We start from the raw sequence: 27,697 nt of genomic DNA, 5'->3' as shown, positions 1-27,697 counted from the left end.
CTTGCAACGACTGCAACTCTTTCACCAAAAAGCTTTAGACGAAACAGCTCTACCCACTCTGAAAGATTTTAAGACCTTGATGAAAAGTCCAGTACCAGTACCAGTACCAGTACCATCACTACCAGTGACCAAGACAGAAAAAGGAGAAGAAGAAGGGTTTCAAACTCCACCAGAAAAAGTACGCAAGTTAACAACACCACCTACCTCCAGAACTGGATGGATTAAAAAGATGATGGCCACCCCTTCTTCATCACAAGAGAAAAAGAAAGTGAAGACAGAAGTGAAGACAGAAGTGAAACAAGAACCGATATCCCCCGCTCAGACATCCTCCTCTTCAACACCTATTGCCGGTCGCACACGCAAAGCATTGCAATCCAAGAAAATACCCCAAGAGAAAAAGAGTAGCATCCTCCAAGAGTGGGTGCCTTATTAACACACCAACCAACACAAAAAAATAAAAAATGGAAAAAGTCTTAGCCAGCATTTACTACGATCCCTCGCATCCTGCAGGTTACGCAGGAGTTCAAAAATTGTATCGTGCTGCCAAAACGCAACTGAAAAGTCTCCGTTTACCTCAAGTGCAACGATGGTTACAAGAACAAGCTACCTACACTTTACACAAACCCATTCGACGCAAGTTTGCCAGAAGTCGCACCCGAGTGGAAGGCATCGATCATCAATGGCAAGCCGATTTAGCTGATGTCTCTCATTTGGCCACCTACAATCGTGGCTACAAATATTTGTTTTGTGTCATCGACGTCTTTTCCAAATTTGCCTGGGTCGTGCCCTTGACTTCCAAATCGAGCAGCGAGTTAGTGCGAGCCCTGCAACGGGTGTTGAAACAAAGCGGTCGTCACCCTCTTCGATGGCAAACGGACAAAGGCACCGAATTTCTGAACCAAGCTTTCCAAAAAGAATTAAAGAAACGTGACATTCAGTTTTTTACCACCGAGAATCCCGAAACCAAAGCCAGCATCGTGGAACGTTTTCAACTCACTTTGAAAGAACGCATGTGGAAATATTTTACGCATCACCACACTCTGAAGTACATCGACATCTTACCGCACCTGGTGCAAACGTACAACCAATCTTACCATCGAAGCATCGGACGTGCCCCGCAAGAAGTGACTCCCGACAACGAAGTGTTGGTGTTTGAGCGCCTGTTTGGTACGTCCCCGACGAGGGCTGTCCCCAAGAAAAGTGGAGAGTTGACCGTAGGAGATTGGGTGCGCATTGGCAAAACCAAACGCACTTTCGACAAAGGTTACTTACCTAACTGGACGACCGAATTGTTTCGCGTCACTGGACGAGTGCATGGTCGTCATCCTGCCGTCTATAAATTGGAAGACATGAACGGAGAAGTGCTCAAAGGAACGTTTTATTTGCCCGAGTTACAACGTGTCACCAAAAAAGAAGACGACGTGTACGACATCCAAAGCATTCTCGAACGCAGAACCCGTAAAGTGGGCAAACGACGTGTCAAAGAAGTCAAAGTACGTTGGAAAGGATATCCACCCAGTTTTGATTCTTGGATCGACGCTTCGCAAGTCATCGACTATAAAAAGAAGTGACCATCATGCCCTTTCACACAGACGCAGCTACGTCGACCACTCCTTCACCTAGTTCTTCTGTGCAAGATTTACAAAAACAATCCTTGTGGGTGTGGTGTGGAGAACGTGTGCCAAAAACGCAAATCGTCTTTTTCTGCCAAATCTTCGTGGTGTATTGTGTCATCGGGGCAGCCATTGCCAATTTGAGTTTGCAACAAGGAGACAAACAATTGTGGACCATTTTATTGAGCAGTTGCATCGGTTACCTGCTTCCTAATCCCTCCCTGAAATTCTCTTCCAACGGGAACCTTGTGTCCAGTGCCAGTGCCAGTCACCACTCCAACAACAACAACCAGAACCCCATTTTGGGCAGAGACACGCCTCTGACGTCCAGTAACCCCTCGGACAGCCACAGAACTCTGGAATTATGAGTCACCAAAACTAATTTTACTTAACCTTACCCAGTGACAGTTCCATGGAAGTGTTTCCCAAGAACACGTTGTGCTGTTACACGGCCAAATTACCTCAAGCCATCTCCTTAGATCACGAAGCCCATTGGGAAGTGGCTTTAGTGGAAATCATTTACCCGACCCAAGTCCACAATGTCCTTCCCAATCAAAATAAATTTGATGTGGAAGTTCATGACGAGCAAGTGCAAAAGCACTTGAATAATGTCAAATATGACAAGAAAACCTATAATGAACAAACTCAAACGTGGACCTACCACTTGTTTATTCCCCCAGACTATTATTTTAGTGGTCAAGATTTGGTCAGCACCATAAGCTCCAGGTTTAATGTCGTGTTTCTGAAAGCTTTGGAGCTTGCCCTAAAAAAGATCACCATGGAGTACCATAAAGCAGCTCGTTGCTTCTTGATGAAATTTGAGCCGAGTAAAATCGTGTCCATTGTATTTTGTCCTGAATTGTTTGACATGTTGGGCGGGAACATGGAGATGAGGAAGAAAGTAGAAAAAGAAAAAAACGAATTACCAGTCATTTACGACAACGAGGCTTTTGCCCAGTATTTTCGTTCCCCGGTAGAACTGATCCAAGGACTGAATTTGATGTTTGTGTACTCCGATGTGGTGGAGTACAACGTGGTGGGACACACCTCCGCACCGTTACTGCGTGTCATTCCTTTCAAAGTGGACAGTACCACGACCAATGACGAGGAAGTTGGAAACACTTACCACGTGCACCGCGAATTTGTCCATCCTCATTATTTGCCGGTCAGCAAGTCTTATTTGGACACGGTCAACATTGCTATAAAAGGAGATCTGGGACAAAATATTCCATTCACCAAAGGAAAAGTCACGGTGAAACTCCATTTTCGAAAACGGTTCTCTCACGACTCGTAAGTCATGTATCCAGTGTACCGAGGGGTTGCAAGACAGCGAGGACACGGCTTAGGAGATATGTTAAAATCCGCCTTTCGTTCGGTGGCCCCGGTGTTGAAACCGATGGTGACACGCGGATTGCACGCCTTGAAAGACGCGGCACTGACACAAGGCAAAGAATTTCTCCAAAATGTCATCATCGACAAACAAAACCCTAAAGAAGCCTTCATGAGGGCAGGCAAAAATGTCTTGCTGCAAACAGGCAAAGACATTTTAGGCCGACGAGACACACCTATAAATGCCCTGCACGCTACTGAGTCAGGCATTCAGCAAGGACAAGGCAGAAAGAGACGACGAAGAAAACACCCTTTCACCAGACTTCAAGCTAGAAAGGCCAAGAAAAGAAGAACCGTTCGAGACTTAGACGTTTTCGATTATTGAGAAAGAGACAAAAAAAAAATGATGCACCGAGAGTCATGTGCTTGTTCCAAGTCGGAACTGGATCTGTTTGCCATGCCCCCTACGATGATGACGATGCAAGAATCCCAATGGGTGAAATTTCATCCTGTCTCCTCATTGACAGATTCAGCTCCCATCGAGTTTGAAATCAAAGGACAGCCCGAAGATTACATCGATCTGAATAGCAGTTACCTGTATTTGAAGGTGAAAGTGATCAAAGCGGCGGACAACTCCAATCCTGGAGCCAATGATAGAGTAGCTCCCGTCAACAATTTCATGCATTCCTTGTTCAGCGAAGTGGACTTGAATAACAAACTGGTCAGCAGCAGCATGGATACTTACCCGTATCGTCCCTACTTGGAAATTCTCTTGACGTACGGAAAAGAGGCCAAGAATACTCATTTGGATGCTTGCGTGGTATGGAAACCTGACACAGCAGGTGTAGGCACGTTTAACGACACAGCCCTGACAGAAGATGGGAATGTTCACAATGTGGGGTTTAACACACGTAGAACTAAAATTCTGCAAGGGCGAAGTTTAGAACTGATGGATCGTTTGCATTTGGACATGTGGTTACAAGAAAAGTATTTGCTGAACGGAGTGGATGTCCGCCTGAGACTGAATCGTAGCAGTGCCGCTTTCCATTTGATGGCCCATGCCAATGAATACAAAACTGTCATCCAAGAAGCCCGACTTTACGTGCGTAGTGTGGAAGTGTTACCCAAAGTGGGACACGACGTCAGTCAGACGTTGAGCAGAACCACTGCCAAGTATCCGATACGACGCGTAGAAGTGAAAACGTTCACGATTCCCACTGGACAGCGATCCATGATCGAAGATCATCTGTTCCAAGGACAGTTACCCAAACGTTTGATCGTTGGTATCGTCAGGAATTCATCTTTCAATGGAGTCCACAACGAAAATCCTTTTGAGTTTAAGCATAACAATGTGTCCAAGATTGAAGTCAGTCGCGATGGCAAGACCTTGTGTACCCGACCTTTCGAACCTAACTTTGATCCCACAAAGATGAATTACTTGAGGTCGTACTTGTCCCTATACGAAGCCACGGGACAGTTAGGGACCAACACCAGTCACGGCATTACGTACGACGATTACGCAGGAGGCTACGCTTTGTGGGGTTTTGATTTCACTCCAGACCAAGGCAGCGACGAGGGACATTTCCACCCTATAAAATCTGGCCAGATTCGTGTGGAAATTCAGTTTGCAAAACGAGACCCTGATGAAACGTTGAATGTCATCCTGTATGCAGAATTCGATAATACCATAGAAATCAGCAGTTTGAGAGAAGTCATTCTAGATTACTAGAAACCATGGAAGACTGTTATCCCTCTTTACCTAGTGGAGAAACTTTGGAGATGGAATGTGAGGAGACCATGGAAAAAGAAGAAGTGATCATGATGAAGTCAAGATGGCCAGAACAAGAAGCCCATTTAGTCTCCTGTTTTGCCAAACACTTGGTCGAAAAAATGACGGAATTGATCAAGAAAAATTGCTATGGATGTCAAAACGATCATCCCAGTCAAATTCAACACGATAAATGCCTGATGTTGAGTCAAGAAGAAAAATTGGACGAGTATCTGGACGAGGCTTGGAGTCTCATCTCGGACGAAGACGTGTTGCACCAGTGGTATAAAGACTTGCGTGAACATTCTTGTCCACCATTAACCACTCAAGAGATCGATCGTATCGAAGTTCTCCTGAATCAGAGTGAGGAGACGAAACGAAGAAACGGTTATTTGTCAGACATTTTCAAGCAAAAAGTCAGGATCGAATTGACGACTTATTATTACCTGTGAAGAAGAAAGAAAAACACACAAAACATGGATACCTGGGAACTTTATTACCTTTTGAACCACAGTTCGTACACGGCTTCTTGGAATCCTGTCGTCTGTGCTAAAGATGAACTCCCTCATCGCAAACCTCAAGACCATCAAGCTTACGTGATCAACACGGACGACAGTCATCTCCCAGGAACCCACTGGGTAGCCGTTTACTTTCCTCAAGAAGGATGTGTGGAATATTTCGATTCGTACGGATTGCCCCCTTTGGAAGACGATATCATCGACTTTATGAGAAGAAATGCTCAGACCACCCGATTCAATAATGTGAAATTACAAGGCACAGATTCTTTGGTGTGTGGACAATATTGTGTGTATTTTCTGCATCATCGCAGCCTGGGCTATTCCTTAGAACATTTAGTGACTCATTTTGATCCTCGTTTTTCTTCAAGAAACGATGTGAAAGTAGATCGATGGTTCTGTGACCATTATGCTTATCTTTTGTCTCAAGCTAGGAAACGTAGTGTCCATCAATGGCCTAATGACTTCCAACAGTGGAAATCACAATTTCATTCACAACGTTGTCAGCCCTGTTTAAAGTAGATTGTGAATTGAGAAAAAAATGTTTGTCATTAGAAGAAAAAAATGTTTGATGTTATAATGTTGGATTATTGTTAAAAAAATGTTAGAGTTGTTGTTGTTTAGTGTTAAGTGATTTTTGAATAAAAAAATGTTGTGTTTTGAAAAAAAAATGCCTTTGTGGTTTGTTTGGCTATAAGAATGTTTGATTCATGCTCTTTAATTTCTTACTATCCCTCTCATGTCACTCATTGAACGTTGCGGCTCGAAAACCGTGTGGGGGATGTTTTCCTTCACGTCCGCGCTTTGACTTAAAGAACCGGGTTGTTTCCAGTCTAACCATCCATTGTCGACTCATCCTCCTACGAAGATGTGCTCCAAACTAGCTAAGCTAAAGGAAGCCTACGTGAATTTGCATAGGGTCAGACACAGTCTGATACCGAAGCCAGAAGAAATAGAGAATGTGAGAATGTTAAAAGTTACTGAAGATCTGATAGAAGAGCTCTTCAGAGAAGAAGTGAACAGGGAGAAAGAAGAATGGACAGAGAAGTACAGACTTCAGAGACAGCAGCAACAGCAGCAACAGCAACAACAACAACAACAGCAGCAGCAACAACCTGAACCTGACAGAGGCTTTGTCGATTACCGTATCGACACCAAAGAGTTCTTCTTCTCTTCCCGAAGAAGCAGACCTATCGTCAGAAAGTCTATCCTCAGAGGACATCGCATACTTAGAAACTAAAAGATTGCCATAGCAAACAAAAAAAACAAAAAAAACAGCCCTTTTCAGGGCTACCCCAATACTCTAGAAAAGAAATAACCATCAATTTGCCAATGTGTGTAGGTAGAGTAGTGTGAATATAAACACTAACTCTTTTTTAAATAGTGCGAGTGTATGTGTTTGTGTTTGTAACCGCTCACGTAAGTTGGTGTGGATAGTAGATTAAGATGATGTTCTTTGGTGTTTGATGTGTGGGGAGAGTAGATTTGGGGGTTCGATTGGATTGATTTGCGTATGTGGATAGTATATTGAAGTGATTAATGAAAAAAATTTTTAGAATAGTGATGGGTAGTATAAAAAAGTGAGTGAGTGTTTCTTTTAGGTCCGCGCGTTGTTTGGTCATGATCTAGGTAAGATCAATTTTATGTTTTTAGGGGGATGTTTTCCTTCACGTCCGCGCTTTCACTATAAATTGAAACTCACTGGGCAGTCTAGCTACCCTTGTTGATTGATCAACACCAGAATGAACACCAGACTAGCGAAACTGTTGGAACTTCATGTGCATCTGGAATATGCCAGGTGCCTGTTGAACGAACTGGCCGCGGAGGCCATTGTCGAAGAGGGAAGAATGAGAGAGGAGAAGGAAAGAAGAAACAAAGAAGAGGAGGAGAGAAGATACAAAGAAGCGGCGGAGAGAAGATACAAAGAAGAGGAGGAGGAGAGAAGAAACAAAGAAGAGGAGGAAAAGGAGAAAAGAAGAAGAAATTTCAGAATCACATAGACAGAAAATTGGGATTCTGAAGCTATTTATCCTCCCTCTGCTCTCTCCCCAAAAAAAGTAAAAAGCAACTGGGGAACAAGATGTGTATGTGGCGCCAGGCCTGGAAGGTGCCATCATTAGCCAGGTGTCCATGAAGTTCCAAAAAAAACAGCCCTTTTCAGGGCTACCCAATACTCTAGAAAAGAAATAACCATCAATTTGCCAATGTGTGTAGGTAGAGTAGTGTGAATATAAACACTGACTCTTTTTTATAGTGTGAGTGTACGTGTGTTTGTGTTTGTGTTTGTGTTTGTAATTGCTCACGTAAGTTTGTGTGAATAGTAGATTATGGGTTTGTTTATTGTTTCTAAGCGTATGTGAAGAGTATAGTTTGGGTTTTATTATACGAAATGAGAAAGTAGGGGGATGTTTTCCTTCACGTCCGCGCGTTGTTTGGTCATGATCTAGGTAAGATCAATTTTATGTTTTAGGGGGATGTTTTCCTTCACGTCCGCGCTTTTCGTATAAGAACCCACAGTATTCGTCGTTCAAACCATTCTACAAAGAATAATCTAGACAAGATGACGCAAGTGACTGATTTATTTAATCAATTGAGGCATATCTATTTCTGGATAATAGATGCAGAATATGCTATAGAAAGGATACAAAAGGAATGGGAGTATGAAGATAAAGAACACTTGGTAACCAGTCAAGTCGAACGTATAAAGACCGCCAGACATATAATAGAAGGAATGATAGAAGATGAAGTCAACAAATCAAGAGGATTTATTGACCCACCTTATGTCAGAGTGGGGAGTTTGAAGGAAGCACTGGATTATGTCATCCAAGTCCGGTGCTTCCTAGAACATATAGTGTATTGGACGGAGTTGTCATATATGAAGAGGGGACTGAACAGGATGAAAAAAGGAGAAGAAATAATGAAACAAGTGATGACTGAAGAGGTGAAAAAGAAAAGAAAAATGGAGTCAAGAAAAACAGGATAAGGAAACAATAAAGAAGAAAGAGGCCTTTGACAAAGTCAATCGAAATTGGATCAAGATACAAGAGAAGTTCAGGGCTATGGGTCACCCAGACTGGTTACCTGAAAAAGAAAAGAGGAAGAACAAAGGAATTTGGGGAAAGATTAGGGGCTGGATGAGGAAATGGAGGAAATAGAAGAAGAAGAAGCAGAAGAAAGCGAAAGGCCCTTTTCAGGGCCACCCATATTTCTCGAAAAGAGAATGACTTTCAATTGCCTACCCCTTTTTTTTAAAAAAAATTTTTATTTTAAAAATTTAAAAAAAAAAATCCCATGTTAAATTCCGCTTGTCCCTACAGTAGTTTTTTTTTTTCTCCCATGTTAAATTCCCCTTGTCCCTAGACAAGCCCAAACTCTATTCCCCATGTTAAATTCCCATTGTCCCTAGACAAGCCCAAACCCTATTCCCCATGTTAAATTCCCATTGTCCCTAGAGTGGCCCAGGGTTTTTCTCCATGTTAAATTTACATAGTCCCCAGAGTGGCCCAGGGGTGTTTTTAATGGTGATTCCCATTGTCCCTAGGGTGGCCCACTTCACTACTTACAGTTATTAATTTATACTTCTTGTTATCATGACATATCCATAAATTTATATTTTTTTATAATCTGGCGCTCTGGCATAGAATATCACATTTTAAAGAATACCCAAGATCACACCCTAAAACGTGAGTCAGTATCAGTACTGGTTTGGGGCTGATTTGTCAGATTAATTCAATATATGATCAAGTGGGTTTGTTCTACAATGAGTGATATGTACCAAACGTAATTACTTTTAATTGCATGTGACTAGATGAAATTTGGAACAAATAAACCCCACATATGTTTACCTGCTACAGGGGCATTGGTCATAAAAGTAACTCCCTGAAAAAGTGCCACAATTCCGAAAGACTGGGTCAGTTTGTGAATCCCGAGATGATCTGCCAGAACTATCGTCCGCATAGAAACAGCAGTTGCTGAAAATAATAGTAATTAGTAGTTAAGGCAAACTATTTTTGTCATTAATGTCAACCACTTTCAAACTCTAGTTTCACATTATATTACCGTAATATTTATTGCACGACTCTTCACAGTACCAAAACGTAATTAAAATTGGGCACTGTTGCAAAACCTATTAAAACTGGGCACTGTACCAAAACGTAATACAAACTGTATTCATATCAGTCTTACATACAGGTCCGACAAGAGCGGGGAGGGCAGCCGGGGATATATCCCCAGGGCCCGGACCCGTAAGGAGGCCCGGGCCGAACAACACTTTTTAATTTTATAACAGAAATATTGTTTTTGAACAAGAACTAGAAAAACCAGGGAGTTTCTTACCCCAAGGCCCGTGATGGCTCTCTACGGCCCTGCATACACGAGTCGTAATGAGACTTGAAGAATATAATGGTATATATTTAAATGGTTCATTAAAACATTAAATTTCTCCTAAAACGAGCATCTGAATCGTTAATATATACGTTACTTACGTTGTGTTCCTAAAAACAAAACAAACACTTACTACGTAACTGCCAAATAAATAGTATAAAATAACGTCAACGACTTGGTGTAAATCTGAGTTACGCACCCATGCACAATCCGAATACAGCGCAACATGCTGCGAAGTATGAAAACGATGCACAGAATGGCATCATGAAATTGACAACAGACGCTGTCAGTAGTGCGCCAGTGTAAGTGACGATGGACTTGATGTGTAACAGATCAGTCATAATTCCGGACAAAATCCTTCCGAAGATGTTCGCAATTCCTGTTATAGAAATAAGTAGGGCCGCTTGTGACTTTAACAAACCCTTTGAGACAGCCAAGTCCGGAACATACGTGATTGGCACCGACTGGACTATGAAGGAAAAAGATTTTATAACTATTCTGCAGTTATTTGTAGAGAATGTAACGGTCATACGCATTACTTGTATATGTAGAGAATGTAACAGTTATACGCATTACTCGTATATGTAGAGTGTGTGTAATTTAGATTTTTAATGTAGCTTTAACAGTTTTCCAGTCATAATAGAATGTAACGGATATACCCATTACTCTTCTACGTAATCTCGATCTTGAATAAATACGGTGAAATTGAGAAAACCTTGTCAAATATGACCCAATATTCTCAAAACTTTTAAGCAAGAAATATAAACCCACGTTTATGGTTAGAAAAAGTGTGACAGTTTGTGTCTTTCCTTTGAATAAAGTTTCAATCAGAGAACTCAAGATTTGTATTCCTGTAGTTTTATACTAATCTTCAACAGTGCGGATTTATTCCAAGATCAAATTCATTTATTCTCAAAACATTTCGAGAACAACCTTCAAAACTGCGATCAAAGACTGGCTGACAGGCGGTATACCATGTTCAGAATCATGTAAAGAAGTTAGATTCTTCTTAACTCTGGTTCTTCTACAAAAAAATACCATATTTGTAAAGACCTGGATATGCTCTAAGTGTACTATCTGTAAAGACCAAGATATGCTCTAAGTGTACTATCTGTAAAGACCAAGATATGCTGCTCTAAGTGTACTATCTGTAAAGACCTAGATATGCTGCTCTAAGTGTACTATCTGTAAAGACCTAGATATGCTCTAAGTGTACTATCTGTAAAGACCAAGATATGCTGCTCTAAGTGTACTATCTGTAAAGACCTAGATATGCTGCTCTAAGTGTACTATCTGTAAAGACCTAGATATGCTCTAAGTGTACTATCTGTAAAGACCAAGATATGCTGCTCTAAGTGTACTATCTGTAAAGACCAAGATATGCTCTAAGTGTACTATCTGTAAAGACCCAGATATGATCTAAGTGTACTATCTGTAAAGACCTAGATATGCTCTAAGTGTACTATCTGTAAAGACCTAGATATGCTCTAAGTGTACTATCTGTAAAGACCTAGATATGATCTAAGTGTACTATCTGTAAAGACCTGGATATGCTCTAAGTGCACTATCTGTAAAGACCAAGATATGCTGCTCTAATTGTACTATCTGTAAAGACCAAGATATGCTCTAAGTGTACTATCTGTAAAGACCTGGATATGCTCTAAGTGTACTATCTGTAAAGACCAAGATATGCTGCTCTAAGTGTACTATCTGTAAAGACCAAGATATGCTCTAAGTGTACTATCTGTAAAGACCTAGATATGCTCTAACTGTACTATCTGCAAAGAACTGAATAGGCTCTAAGTGTACTATCTGTAAAGACCTAGAATTACTCTAAGTGTAATATCTGTAAAGACCAAGATAGGCTCTAAGTGTACTATCTGTAAAGACCTAGATATGCTCTAAGTGTACTATCTGTAAAGACCAAGATAGGCTCTAAGTGTAATATCTGTAAAGACCTAGATATGATCTAAGTGTAATATCTGAAAAGACCAAGATATGCTCTAAGTGTACTCTCTGTAAAGACGTAGATATGCTCTAAGTGTACCTGTAAAGACCAAGATATGCTCTAAGTGTAATATCTGTAAATACCTAGATATGATCGAAGTGTACTATATGTAAAGATCTAGATATGATCTAAGTGTACTATCTGTAAAGACCTAGATATGATCTAAGTGTACTATCTGAAAAGACGCAGATATGCTCTAAGTGTACTATATGTACAGACCAAGATATGCTCTAAGTGTAATATCTGTAAAGACCTAGATATGATTTAAGTGTAGTATCTGTAAAGACCAAGCTATGCTGCTCTAAGTGTACTATCTGTAAAGACCTAGATATGATCTAAGTGTACTATCTGTAAAGACGGAGATATGCTCTAAGTGTACTATCTGTAAAGACGTAGATATGCTCTAAGTGTACTATCTGTACAGTCCAAGATATGCTCTAAGTGTACTCTCTGTAAAGACCAAGCTATGCTGCTCTAAGTGTACTATCTGTAAAGACCAAGATATGCTCTAAGTGTACTATCTGTAAAGACCAAGATATGCTCTAAGTGTACTCTCTGTAAAGACCAAGATATGCTGCTCTAAGTGTACTCTCTGTAAAGACCTAGATATCATCTAAGCGCAATATCTGTAAAGACACAGATATGCTCTAAGTGTACTCTCTGTAAAGACCAAGATATGATCTAAGTGTACTCTCTGTAAAGACCAAGATATGCTGCTCTATGTGTACTCTCTGTAACGACCTAGAAATACTCTAAGTGTAATATCTGTAAAGACCTAGATATGCTCTAAGTGTACTATCTGTAAAGACCAAGATATGCTCTAATTATAATATCTGTAAAGACCAAGATATGCTGCTCTAAGTGTACTACATGTAAAGACCAAGATATGCTCTAAGTGTACTCTCTGTAAAGACCTAGATATGCTCTAAGTGTATTATCTGTAAAGACCAAGATATGCTGCTCTAAGTGTACTATCTGTAAAGACCAAGATATGCTCTAAGTGTACTATCTGTAAAGACCTAGATATGATCTAAGTGTACTATCTGTAAAGACCTAGATATGCTCTAAGTGTACTATCTGTAAAGACCTAGATATGCTCTAAGTGTACTATCTGTAAAGACCTAGATATGATCTAAGTGTACTATCTGTAAAGACCTGGATATGCTCTAAGTGCACTATCTGTAAAGACCAAGATATGCTGCTCTAATTGTACTATCTGTAAAGACCAAGATATGCTCTAAGTGTACTATCTGTAAAGACCTGGATATGCTCTAAGCGTACTATCTGTAAAGACCAAGATATGCTGCTCTAAGTGTACTATCTGTAAAGACCAAGATATGCTCTAAGTGTACTATCTGTAAAGACCACGATTGGCTCTAACTGTACTATCTGTAAAGACCTGGATAGGCTCTAAGTGTACTATCTGTAAAGACCTAGAATTACTCTAAGTGTAATATCTGTAAAGACCAAGATAGGCTCTAAGTGTACTATCTGTAAAGACCTAGATATGCTCTAAGTGTACTATCTGTAAAGACCAAGATAGGCTCTAAGTGTAATATCTGTAAAGACCTAGATATGATCTAAGTGTAATATCTGAAAAGACCAAGATATGCTCTAAGTGTACTCTCTGTAAAGACGTAGATATGCTCTAAGTGTATCTGTAAAGACCAAGATATGCTCTAAGTGTAATATCTGTAAATACCTAGATATGATCGAAGTGTACTATATGTAAAGATCTAGATATGATCTAAGTGTACTATCTGTAAAGACCTAGATATGATCTAAGTGTACTATCTGAAAAGACGTAGATATGCTCTAAGTGTACTATATGTACAGACCAAGATATGCTCTAAGTGTAATATCTGTAAAGACCTAGATATGATTTAAGTGTAGTATCTGTAAAGACCAAGCTATGCTGCTCTAAGTGTACTATCTGTAAAGACCTAGATATGATCTAAGTGTACTATCTGTAAAGACGGAGATATGCTCTAAGTGTACTATCTGTAAAGACGTAGATATGCTCTAAGTGTACTATCTGTACAGACCAAGATATGCTCTAAGTGTACTCTCTGTAAAGACCAAGTTATGCTGCTCTAAGTGTACTATCTGTAAAGACCAAGATATGCTCTAAGTGTACTATCTGTAAAGACCAAGATATGCTCTAAGTGTACTCTCTGTAAAGACCAAGATATGCTGCTCTAAGTGTACTCTCTGTAAAGACCTAGATATGATCTAAGCGCAATATCTGTAAAGACCTAGATATGCTCTAAGTGTACTCTCTGTAACGACCAGGATATGCTCTAAGTGTACTCTCTGTAAAGACCAAGATATGCTGCTCTATGTGTACTCTCTGTAACGACCTAGAAATACTCTAAGTGTAATATCTGTAAAGACCTAGATATGCTCTAAGTGTACTATCTGTAAAGACCAAGATATGCTCTAATTGTAATATCTGTAAAGACCAAGATATGCTGCTCTAAGTGTACTATATGTAAAGACCAAGATATGCTCTAAGTGTACTCTCTGTAAAGACTAGATATGATCTAAGTGTACTATCTGTAAAGACCCAGATATGATCTAAGTGTAATATCTGCAAAGACCTAGATATGATCTAAGTGTACTATCTGTAAAGACCAAGATATGCTCTAAGTGTATTACCTGTAAAGACCAAGATATGCTGCTCTAAGTGTACTCTCTGTAAAGACCTAGAAATACTCTAAGTGTAATATCTGTAAAGACCAAGATATGGACTAAGTGTACTATCTGTAAAGACGTAGATATGCTCTAAGTGAACTATCTGTAAAGATCAAGATATGCTGCTCTAAGTGTACTCTCTGTAAAGACCTAGATATGCTCTAATTGTACTATCTGTAAAGACCAAGATATGCTCTAAGTGTACTATCTGTAAAGACCAAGATATGATCTAAGTGTACTATATGTACAGACCAAGATATGCTCTAAGTGTTATATCTGTAAAAACCAAGATATGATTTAAGTGTACTATCTGTAAAGACCAAGATATGCTCTAAGTGTACTATCTGTAAAGACGCCGATATGATCTAAGTGTACTATATGTACAGACCAATATGCTCTAAGTGTAACATCTGTAAAGACCCAGATACGATTTAAGTGTACTATCTGTAAAGACCAATATATGCTCTAAGTGTACTATCTGTAAAGACCAAGATATGCTCTAAGTGTAATATCTGTAAAGACCAAGATATGCTGCTCTAAGTGTACTATATGTAAAGACCAAGATATGCTCTAAGTGTACTATCTGTAAAGACTTAGATATGATCTAAGTGTAATATCTGTAAAGACCCAGATATGATCTAAGTGTACTATCTGTAAAGACCAAGATATGCTCTAAGTGTATTATCTGTAAAGACCAAGATATGCTGCTCTAAGTGTACTCTCTGTAAAGACCTAGAAATACTCTAAGTGTAATATCTGTAAAGACCAAGATATGGTCTAAGTGTACTATCTGTAAAGACGTAGATATGCTCTAAGTGAACTATCTGTAAAGATCAAGATATGCTGCTCTAAGTGTACTCTCTGTAAAGACCTAGATATGCTCTAATTGTACTATCTGTAAAGACCAAGATATGCTCTAAGTGTACTATCTGTAAAGACCAAGATATGATCTAAGTGTACTATATGTTCAGACCAAGATATGCTCTAAGTGTAATATCTGTAAAGACCAAGATATGATTTAAGTGTACCATCTGTAAAGACCAAGATATGCTCTAAGTGTACTATCCGTAAAGACGCCGATATGATCTAAGTGTACTATATGTACAGACCAAGATATGCTCTAAGTGTAATATCTGTAAAGACCAAGATATGATTTAAGTGTACTATCTGTAAAGACCAAGATATGCTCTAAGTGTACTATCTGTAAAGACGCCGATATGCTCTAAGTGTACTATCTGTAAAGACCAAGATATGCTCTAAGTGTACTATCTGTAAAGACCAAGATATGCTCTAAGTGTAATATCTGTAAAGACCTAGATATGATCTAAGTGTACTCTGTGTAACAAGATATGCTCTAAGTGTAATATCTGTAAAGACCCAGATATGATTCAAGTGTACTCTCTGTAAAGACCAAGATATGCTCTAAGTGTACTATCTGTAAAGACCTAGATATGATCTAAGTGTACTATCTGTAACGACCAAGATATGTTCTAAGTGTAATATCTGTAAAGACCAAGATATGCTCTAAGTGTAATATTTGTAAAGACCACGATATGCTCTAAGTGTACTCTCTGTAAAGACCTAGATATGCTCTAACTGTACTATCTGTAAAGACCTAGATATGCTCTAAGTGTACTATCTGTAAAGACCAAGATATGCTGCTCTAAGTGTACTATCTGTAAAGACCTAGATATGCTCTAAGTGTACTATCTGCAAAGACCTAGATATGCTCTAAGTGTAATATCTGTAAAGACCAAGATATGCTGCTCTAAGTGTACTATATGTAAAGACCAAGATATGCTCTAAGTGTACTATCTGTAAAGACCTAGATATGATCTAAGTGTAATATCTGTAAAGACCTAGATATGATCTAAGTGTACTATCTGTAAAGACCAAGATATGCTCTAAGTGTATTATCTGTAAAGACCAAGATATGCTGCTCTAAGTGTACTCTCTGTAAAGACCTAGAAATACTCTAAGTGTAATATCTGTAAAGACCAAGATATGGTCTAAGTGTACTATCTGTAAAGACGTAGATATGCTCTAAGTGAACTATCTGTAAAGATCAAGATATGCTGCTCTAAGTGTACTCTCTGTAAAGACCTAGATATGCTCTAATTGTACTATCTGTAAAGACCAAGATATGCTCTAAGTGTACTATCTGTAAAGACCAAGATATGATCTAAGTGTACTATATGTACAGACCAAGATATGCTCTAAGTGTAATATCTGTAAAGACCAAGATATGATTTAAGTGTACTATCTGTAAAGACCAAGATATGCTCTAACTGTACTATCTGTAAAGACGCCGATATGATCTAAGTGTACTATATGTAAAGACCAAGATATGCTCTAAGTGTAATATCTGTAAAGACCAAGATATGATTTAAGTGTACTATCTGTAAAGACCAAGATATGCTCTAAGTGTACTATCTGTAAAGACACCGATATGCTCTAAGTGTACTATCTGTAAAGACCTAGATATGCTCTAAGTGTACTATCTGTAAAGACCAAGATATGCTCTAAGTGTACTATCTGTAAAGACCAAGATATGCTCTAAGTCTACTATCTGTAAAAACCAAGATATGCTCTAAGTGTACTATCTGTAAAGACCAAGATATGCTCTAAGTGTGCTATCTGTAAAGACGAAGATATGCTCTAAGTGTAATATCTGTAAAAACCAAGATATGGTCTAAGTGTACTATCTGTAAAGACGTAGATATGCTCTAAGTGAACTATCTGTAAAGATCAAGATATGCTGCTCTAAGTGTACTCTCTGCAAAGACCAAGATATGCTCTAAGTGTACTATCTGTAAAGACCTAGATATGATCAAAGTATACTATCTGTAAAGACGCCGATATGCTCTAAGTGTACTATCTGTAAAGACCAAGATATGCTCTAAGTGTACTATCTGTAAAGACCAAGATATGCTCTAAGTGTACTATCTGTAACGACCAAGATATGTTCTGAGTGTAATATCTGTAAAGACCAAGATATGCTCTAACTGTAATATTTGTAAAGACCACGATATGCTCTAAGTGTACTCTCTGTAAAGACCTAGATATGCTCTAACTGTACTATCTGTAAAGACCTAGATATGCTCTAAGTGTACAATCTGTAAAGACCTAGATATGCTCTAAGTGTACTATCTGTAAAGACCAAGATATGCTCTAATTGTAATATCTGTAAAGACCAAGATATGCTGCTCTAAGTGTACTATATGTAAAGACCAAGATATCCTCTAAGTGTACTATCTGTAAAGACCTAGATATGATCTAAGTGTAATATCTGTAAAGACCTAGAGAGGATCTAAGTGTACTATCTGTAACGACCAAGATATGGTCTAAGTGTATTATCTGTAAAGACCAAGATATGCTGCTCTAAGTGTACTCTCTGTAAAGACCTAGATATGCCCTAATTGTACTATCTGTAAAGACCAAGATATGCTCTAAGTGTACTATCTGTAAAGACCAAGATATGATCTAAGTGTACTATATGTACAGACCAAGATATGCTCTAAGTGTAATATCTGTAAAGACCAAGATATGATTTAAGTGTACTATCTGTAAAGACCAAGATATGATCTAAGTGTACTATATGTACAGACCAAGATATGCTCTAAGTGCAATATCTGTAAAGACCAAGATATGATTTAAGTGTACTATCTGTAAAGACCAAGATATGCTATAAGTGTACTATCTGTAAAGACGCCGATATGATCTAAGCGTACTATATGTACAGACCAAGATATGCTCTAAGTGTAATATCTGTAAAGACCAAGATATGATTTAAGTGTACTATCTGTAAAGACCAAGATATGCTCTAAGTGTACTATCTGTAAAGACCAAGATATGCTCTAAGTGTACTATCTGTAAAGACCAAGATATGCTGCTCTAAGTGTACTATATGTAAAGACCAAGATATGCTCTAAGTGTACTATCTGTAAAGACCTAGATATGATCTAAGTGTAATATCTGTAAAGACCTAGATATGATCTAAGTGTACTATCTGTAAAGACCAAGATATGCTCTAAGTGTATTATCTGTAAAGACCAAGATAAGCTGCTCTAAGTGTACTCTCTGTAAAGACCTAGAAATACTCTAAGTGTAATATCTGTAAAGACCAAGATATGGTCTAAGTGTACTATCTGTAAAGACGTAGATATGCTCTAAGTGAACTATCTGTAAAGATCAAGATATGCTGCTCTAAGTGTACTCTCTGTAAAGACCTAGATATGCTCTAATTGTACTATCTGTAAAGACCAAGATATGCTCTAAGTGTACTATCTGTAAAGACCAAGATATGATCTAAGTGTACTATATGTACAGACCAAGATATGCTCTAAGTGTAATATCTGTAAAGACCAAGATATGATTTAAGTGTACTATCTGTAAAGACCAAGATATGCTCTAACTGTACTATCTGTAAAGACGCCGACATGATCTAAGTGTACTATATGTACAGACCAAGATATGCTCTAAGTGTAATATCTGTAAAGACCAAGATATGATTTAAGTGTACTATCTGTAAAGACCAAGATATGCTCTAAGTGTACTATCTGTAAAGACGCCGATATGCTCTAAGTGTACAATCTGTAAAGACCAAGATATGCTCTAAGTGTCATATCTGTAAAGACCTAGATATGATCTAAGTGTACTCTCTGTAACAAGATATGCTCTAAGTGTAATATCTGTAAAGAATTAGATATGATCTAAGTGTACTCTCAGTAAAGACCAAGATATGCTCTAAGTGTACTATCTGTAAAGACCTAGATATGATCAAAGTATACTATCTGCAAAGACGCCGATATGCTCTAAGTGTACTATCTGTAAAGACCAAGATATGCTCTAAGTGTACTATCTGTAAAGACCAAGATATGCTCTAAGTGTACTATCTGTAAAGACCACGATATGCTCTAAGTGTACTCTCTGTAAAGACCTAGATATGCTCTAAGTGTACTATCTGTAAAGACCAAGATATGCTGCTCTAAGTGTACTATCTGTAAAGACGTAGATATGCTCTAAGTGTACTATCTGTAAAGACCTAGATATGCTCTATGTGTACTATCTGTAAAGACCTAGATATGCTCTAAGTGTACTATCTGTAAAGACCTAGATATGATCTAAGTGTACTCTCTGTAAAGACCTAGATATGATCTAAGTCTAATATCTGTAAAGACCTAGATATGATCTAAGTGTACTATCTGTAAAGACCAAGATATGCTCTAAGTGTATTATCTGTAAAGACCAAGATATGCTGCTCTAAGTGTACTCTCTGTAAAGACCTAGAAATACTCTAAGTGTAATATCTGTAAAGACCAAGATATGGTCTAAGTGTACTATCTGTAAAGACGTAGATATGCTCTAAGTGAACTATCTGTAAAGATCAAGATATGCTCTAAGTGTACTATCTGTAAAGACCAAGATATGATCTAAGTGTAGTATATGTACAGACCAAGATATGCTCTAAGTGTAATATCTGTAAAGACCAAGATATGATTTAAGTGTACTATCTGTAAAGACCTAGATATGCTCTAAGTGTACTATCTGTAAAGACGCCGATATGATCTAAGTGTACTATATGTACAGACCAAGATATGCTCTAAGTGTAATATCTGTAAAGACCAAGATATGATTTAAGTGTACTATCTGTAAAGACCAAGATATGCTCTAAGTGTACTATCTGTAAAGACCAAGATATGCTCTAAGTGTAATATCTGTAAAGACCAAGATATGCTGCTCTACGTGTACTATATGTAAAGACCAAGATATGCTCTAAGTGTACTATCTGTAAAGACCTAGATATGATCTAAGTGTAATATCTGTAAAGACCTAGATATGATCTAAGTGTACTATCTGTAAAGACCAAGATATGCTCTAAGTGTATTATCTGTAAAGACCAAGATATGCTGCTCTAAGTGTACTCTCTGTAAAGACCTAGAGATACTCTAAGTGTAACATCTGTAAAGACCAAGATATGGTCTAAGTGTACTATCTGTAAAGACGTAGATATGCTCTAAGTGAACTATCTGTAAAGATCAAGATATGCTGCTCTAAGTGTACTCTCTGTAAAGACCTAGATATGCTCTAATTGTACTATCTGTAAAGACCAAGATATGCTCTAAGTGTACTATCTGTAAAGACCAAGATATGATCTAAGTGTACTATATGTACAGACCAAGATATGCTCTAAGTGTAATATCTGTAAAGACCAAGATATGATTTAAGTGTACTATCTGTAAAGACCAAGATATGCTCTAAGTGTACTATCTGTAAAGACGCCGATATGCTCTAAGTGTACTATCTGTAAAGACCAAGATATGCTCTAAGTGTACTATCTGTAAAGACCAAGATATGCTCTAAGTGTAATATCTGTAAAGACCTAGATATGATCTAAGTGTACTCTCTGTAACAAGATATGCTCTAAGTGTAATATCTGTAAAGACCTAGATATGATCTAAGTGTACTCTCTGTAAAGACCAAGATATGCTCTAAGTGTACTATCTGTAAAGACCAAGATATGATCAAAGTATACTATCTGTAAAGACGCCGATATGCTCTAAGTGTACTATCTGTAAAGACCAAGATATGCTCTAAGTGTACTATCTGTAAAGACCAAAATATGCTCTAAGTGTAATATCTGTAAAGACCAAGATATGCTGCTCTAAGTGTACTATATGTAAAGACCAAGATATGCTCTAAGTGTACTATCGGTAAAGACCTAGATATGATCTAAGTGTAATATCTGTAAAGACCTAGATATGATCTAAGTGTACTATCTGTAAAGACCAAGATATGCTCTAAGTGTATTATCTGTAAAGACCAAGATATGCTGCTCTAAGTGTACTCTCTGTAAAGACCTAGAAATACTCTAAGTGTAATATCTGTAAAGACCAAAATATGCTCTAAGTGTAATATTTGTAAAGACCACGATATGCTCTAAGTGTACTCTCTGTAAAGACCTAGATATGCTCTAACTGTACTATCTGTAAAGACCTAGATATGCTCTAAGTGTACTATCTGTAAAGACCAAGATATGCTGCTCTAAGTGTACTATCTGTAAAGACCTAGATATGCTCTAAGTGTACTATCTGTAAAGACCTACATATGCTCTAAGTGTACTATCTGTAAAGACCTAGATATGATCTAAGTGTACTATCTGTAAAGACCTAGATATGATCTAAGTGTACTCTCTGTAAAGACCTAGATATGATCTAAGTGTAATATCTGTAAAGACCTAGATATGATCTAAGTGTACTATCTGTAAAGACCAAGATATGCTCTAAGTGTATTATCTGTAAAGACCAAAATATGCTGCTCTAAGTGTACTCTCTGTAAAGACCTAGAAATACTCTAAGTGTAATATCTGTAAAGACCAAGATATGGTCTAAGTGTACTATCTGTAAAGACGTAGATATGCTCTAAGTGAACTATCTGTAAAGATCAAGATATGCTGCTCTAAGTGTACTCTCTGTAAAGACCTAGATATGCTCTAATTGTACTATCTGTAAAGACCAAGATATGCTCTAAGTGTACTATCTGTAAAGACCAAGATATGATCTAAGTGTACTATATGTACAGACCAAGATATGCTCTAAGTGTAATATCTGTAAAGACCAAGATATGATTTAAGTGTACTATCTGTAAAGACCAAGATATGCTCTAACTGTACTATCTGTAATGACGCCGATATGATCTAAGTGTACTATATGTACAGACCAAGATATGCTCTAAGTGTAATATCTGTAAAGACCAAGATATGATTTAAGTGTACTATCTGTAAAGACCAAGATATGCTCTAAGTGTACTATCTGTAAAGACGCCGATATGCTCTAAGTGTACTATCTGTAAAGACCAAGATATGTTCTAAGTGTACTATCTGTAAAGACCAAGATATGCTCTAAGTGTAATATCTGTAAAGACCAAGATATGGTCTAAGTGTACTATCTGTAAAGACGTAGATATGCTCTAAGTGAACTATCTGTAAAGATCAAGATATGCTGCTCTAAGTGTACTCTCTGTAAGGACCAAGATATGCTCTAAGTGTACTAGCTGTAAAGACCTAGATATGATCAAAGTATACTATCTGTAAAGACGCCGATATGCTCTAAGTGTACTATCTGTAAAGACCAAGATATGCTCTAAGTGTACTATCTGTAACGACCAAGATATGTTCTAAGTGTAATATCTGTAAAGACCAAGATATGCTCTAAGCGTAATATTTGTAAAGACCACGATATGCTCTAAGTGTACTCTCTGTAAAGACCTAGATATGCTCTAACTGTACTATCTGTAAAGACCTAGATATGCTCTATGTGTACTATCTGTAAAGACCTAGATATGCTCTAAGTGTACTATATGTAAAGACCAAGATAGGCTCTAAGTGTACTATCTGTAAAGACCTAGATATGCTCTAAGTGTACTATCTGTAAAGACCTAGATATGCTCTAAGTGTACTATCTGTAAAGACCAAGATATGCTCTAAGTGTACTATCTGTAAAGACCAAGATATGCTCTAAGTGTAATATCTGTAAAGACCAAGATATGCTGCTCTAAGTGTACTATATGTAAAGACCAAGATATGCTCTAAGTGTACTATCTGTAAAGACCAAGATATGATCTAAGTGTAATATCTGTAAAGACCTAGATATGATCTAAGTGTAATATCTGTAAAGACCAAGATAGGCTCTAAGTGTACTATCTGTAAAGACCTAGATATGCTCTAAGTGTACTATCTGTAAAGACCTAGATATGATCTAAGTGTACTATCTGTAAAGACCAAGATATGCTCTAAGTGTACTATCTGTAAAGACCTAGATATGATCTAAGTGTACTATCTGTAAAGACCAAGATAGGCTCTAAGTGTACTATCTGTAAAGACCTAGATATGCTCTAAGTGTACTATATGTAAAGACCTAGATATGATCTAAGTGTACTATCTGTAAAGACCTAGATATGATCTAAGTGTACTATCTGTAAAGACCTAGATATGATCTAAGTGTACTATCTGTAAAGACCTAGATATGCTCTAAGTGTACTATATGTAAAGACCTAGATATGCTCTAAGTGTACTATCTGTAAAGACCAAGATAGGCTCTAAGTGTACTATCTGTAAAGACCAAGATATGCTCTAAGTGTAATATCTGTAAAGACCAAGATATGCTGCTCTAAGTGTGCTATATGTAAAGACCAAGATATGCTCTAAGTGTACTATCTGTAAAGACCAAGATATGATCTAAGTGTAATATCTGTAAAGACCTAGATATGATCTAAGTGTACTATCTTTAAAGACCAAGATATGCTCTAAGTGTACTATCTGTAAAGACGAAGATATGCTGCTCTAAGTGTACTCTCTGTAAAGACCTAGAAATACTCTCAGTGTAATATCTGTAAAGACCAAGATATGGTCTAAGTGTACTATCTGTAAAGACGTAGATATGCTCTAAGTGAACTATCTGTAAAGACCAAGATATGCTGCTCTAAGTGTACTCTCTGTAAAGACCTAGATATGCTCTAATTGTACTATCTGTAAAGACCAAGATATGCTCTAAGTGTACTATCTGTAAAGACCAAGATATGATCTAAGTGTACTATATGTACAGACCAAGATATGCTCTAAGTGTAATATTTGTAAAGACCACGATATGCTCTATGTGTACTCTCTGTAAAGACCTAGATATGCTCTAACTGTACTATCTGTAAAGACCTAGATATGCTCTAAGTGCAATATTTGTAAAGACCTAGATATGCTCTAAGTGTACTCTCTGTAAAGACCAAGAAATGCTGCTCTAAGTGTACTATCTGTAAAGACCTAGATATGATCTAAGTGTACTATCTGTAATGACCAAGATATGCTCTAAGTGTACTATATGTAAAGACCAAGATATGCTGCTCTAAGTGTAGTATCTGTAAAGATCAAGATATACTCTAAGTGTAATATCTGTAAAGACCAAGATATGCTCTAAGTGTACTATCTGTAAAGACCAAGATATGCTCTATGTGTACTATCTGTAAAGACCAAGATATGCTCTATGTGTACTATCTGTAAAGACCACGATATGCTCTAAGTGTACTCTCTGTAAAGACTTAGATATGTTCTAACTGTACTATCTGTAAAGGGGGCCCCGAGCGGCCAAGTGGTCTAAAGCGCTCATCGTTACGGATCATTGCCATCTCACCTCTGTCTGCGTTGGTTCGAGTCTCGGGTTCGGCCAATGTGGGTATGCGAAAACGCTTGCCAGTAGTTTCTCGCGGGTCAGTGGTTCTTTCCGGGGATTCCAGGGTTCTTCCTCCACCTTTAATACGGGCCGCCATGTATAGGTTAACATGTGCTGAAAATGGCTTTAAATCCCATAAAAACAAACAAACTATCTGTAAAGACGAAGATATTCTCTAAATGTACTATCTGTAAAGACCTAGATTGTACTAAGTGACTTGGAATTTTGTCTTGAGTTTGGAGTACACGGGAAGTTTCGAGAAGATGGACCTGAATCTGGAGTTTTGAACTTGAGGTTGATTTTCCATCTCCAATGTTTTAGATTACGTGGCATGGTCTTAATGCTAATACTGTGCGTTTTGCGATTACAGGGCATGGTCTTAGCGCCTACACTGTGTTTTTTATATTGCTGGGCATGGTCTTGATGCCTACATTCCATAGTTTTGAGATTTCGGGGCATGGTCTAGGTCCCTGTACTATATGTTTTGAGATTACATGGCATGATCTTAATGCCAATAGTGTACGTTTTGTTTGGTCCCAACGTCATTATTCCTTATCATGGTTGATTACAAAATAAAGGCAAGTCGTACAATAAATGCAAATCGTACAATAAAAGTAAATTGTACAATAAAGGCAAATCGTGCAATAAAAGTAAACTGTACTCTTAATGCAAACCACACAATAGAGCCAAATCGTACAATAAAGGCAAATTTTAAATCAAAGGTAAACTGGATAATAAAGGCAATTCGTGCAATAAAGGAAAACTGTATAATAAAGGCAAATCTTGCAATAAAGGTAAATTGTACATTAAAAGTAAAATGTTAAACACAGGTAAATTCTGCAATAAAGGAAGATCATAAATTAAAGTCAAATCGAACAATAAATGTACAACGATGGCAAACGGTACATATATGGCAACATCTAATCGGTCAAGAGCGGTTTTCTTAACGTCGTCTTTTAAAACATAAAATATTGACTCTTCTGCTAGATATTTTACAAACTACATATTGCTGATTTAGGGTCTGACGCCATGTTTCAGCACAAGATAGGCTATACATAGTGGCCAGTATAAATGGTGGAGGAAGAACCCGGGAAAACCCCAGAAAGAACTACCGACCCACAAGAAGCTACTAGCAAGCTTTCTCACGTATCCACAATGGCCGAGCCCTAGACTCGAACGCACGCAGACAGAGGTGAGACGACGAACTATATATTGTGATGTAAATGTGCATTGTTTCAAATAAACTACTGATAAAAGCTATGTAACAAATTGCAAATGGGTGAATGTTCATTTTAATACTTGAAAAAAGAAGTCGATAACTCATTATGTATGAAAGCAATGTCGATAACTCATTATGCATGAAAGCAATGTCGATAACTTATTACGTATGATATAAATGTCGATAACTCATCATATATGAAATAAATATCGATAACTCATTATGTATGAAATAAATGTCGATAACTCATTATGTGTGAAATAAATGTCGATAACTCATTATGTGTGAAATAAATGTAGAAAACTCATTATGTATGAAATAAATGTAGATAACTCATTATGTATGAAATAAATGTCGATAACTCATTATGTATGAAATAAATGTCGATAAATGTCGTATGACAAGAACCCTTAAAAACAGTAGTATTACCAATAGCCACAAATAAAGAAATGTCCGTACTAGAACTTCACTGGAAGCTAGCTGACCTGCATGAATCCAAGAAAAGATTTAATTCCTTGACCTTATTGTACGGATATACTTCCAGATGCTGCAAGCAAAATCACTTATAATATCACACGACCTTCATTTCATGGAAAAATTACAGTGTAAGCAACAGCGAACAGATTATAATAAATCGCAGCTCCAACAACAATGACATCAATGAAAACAGCTTTAATACAACTACTACTACTACTACTAATAATAATAATAATAATAATAATAATAACAATAAAACTAATAATAATAATAATAATAATAAAATAATAATAATAATAATAATAATAATAATAATAAAACTAATAATAATAATAATAATAATAAAATAATAATAATAATAATAATAATAATAATAATAATAATAATATTAATAATAATAATGTAGTGAGGAATTGATATGCCGTGACATTTTTTTATTCGGAATAACAGAAATACTTCCTTACCTGTCCACATGACATTCGCCAGTAAAAGTAGAAGAAAGACTTTGTTGTAGAACAAGTCAAATGTGTGGTCATATATGGAAGTAAATTTTGACAAAATCCTGTTATTTCTGAGGCTAGTGGATACGAAGACCCCTAACTCCATTTCGCTACAGTCTCTCTTCATTGACTTAATGAAAGAGTTTAAATCGCTGGCATCCTTGTACTCTGGCAAACTTTGAAGCGACCCGCTGTAAGAAATGTCTTTCCGTATCATGGGGTTAGTGTTCAGACTATGTCTATTTTCTCTGATGACGTCATGATGACCGTTTCTTATATCCAAATAACTACGGCAAGATTTATTATTTGATTCTTCAAAGTCGCGTGGAGACAATTCAGAACTTCTTGTTAGTCTATATTCCATACTTCCTGATAGTCTATATACGTTTTCATTCTTTACCCTGTTAAGTGCTGAGTTATTCAACGGCGGAAATACTGTTATCATATTGTCTGTTTCCTCTTCTCTTGCGCTATGACATTGCTTTTCCCACTTCCTATTTCTCCGGGATTTTCCTGTTCGGGAAAGAGGACGGAAAATAGCTCCGCACAATATGCAGTTTAGTAAAATCCCTGAAATTATGAGCACCGTGCCTTTCCAGTCAAAAGCTTGTAACAGTTCATTTGTTAAATAAGCGTATACAAATGTCCCAAGGCCTGACCCACTTGATACGATTCCTGTTGCTAGCGCCCTCTTGCAATTGAAATAGAGACCAACGACTATGATGGAACTTATATAAGCCAAACAGAAACCAATACCTATAATAAAAAACATAATGGGTTATAACATACATCAGCAACCAAGATAGTATAATACATGAAATAAGCAAATGGGCCGGCCTTAGGCCGATTAGATCGATTTGGCCCAATCGGACCCCGCGCTCACAGGGGCCTCACACGTTAGTAATTTTTAAAAATATAGCTATAGTGAGAAAGTAATTTTAAAGCGATGCAATAACATTTTAAGTACAATATCA

At 37.5% G+C, this 27,697-nt stretch overlaps 1 protein-coding gene across 7 annotated transcripts in view; it reads right to left on the bottom strand.

The window, feature by feature from the left end:
- Positions 1–27,697, bottom strand: part of LOC149793023 (monocarboxylate transporter 9-like) — a 110,703-nt gene that overhangs the window by 38,343 nt on the left and 44,663 nt on the right. For 6 of the 7 annotated variants that reach the window (XR_016422694.1, XM_089966899.1, XM_089966901.1 and 3 more), the window contains 3 exons: positions 26,688–27,479; positions 9,808–10,077; positions 9,071–9,196 (listed from right to left, as the gene is read on the bottom strand). Coding sequence is in view for 6 of the 7 variants with exons in the window: in XM_089966899.1 (XP_089823025.1) it covers positions 9,071–9,196; positions 9,808–10,077; positions 26,688–27,479 (1,188 nt within the window). In the remaining variant the exon portion in view is untranslated. The remainder of the gene's footprint in view (positions 1–9,070; positions 9,197–9,807; positions 10,078–26,687; positions 27,480–27,697) is intronic. The other variant, XM_089966902.1, reaches the window with a different exon arrangement.

This window comes from Sinohyriopsis cumingii, chromosome 8, assembly GCF_028554795.1.
Source record: "Sinohyriopsis cumingii isolate HCF-2022 chromosome 8, ASM2855479v2, whole genome shotgun sequence".
Taxonomy (NCBI): Eukaryota; Metazoa; Mollusca; class Bivalvia; order Unionida; family Unionidae; genus Sinohyriopsis; species Sinohyriopsis cumingii.
This window is presented reverse-complemented; position numbering and strand designations above follow the sequence as displayed.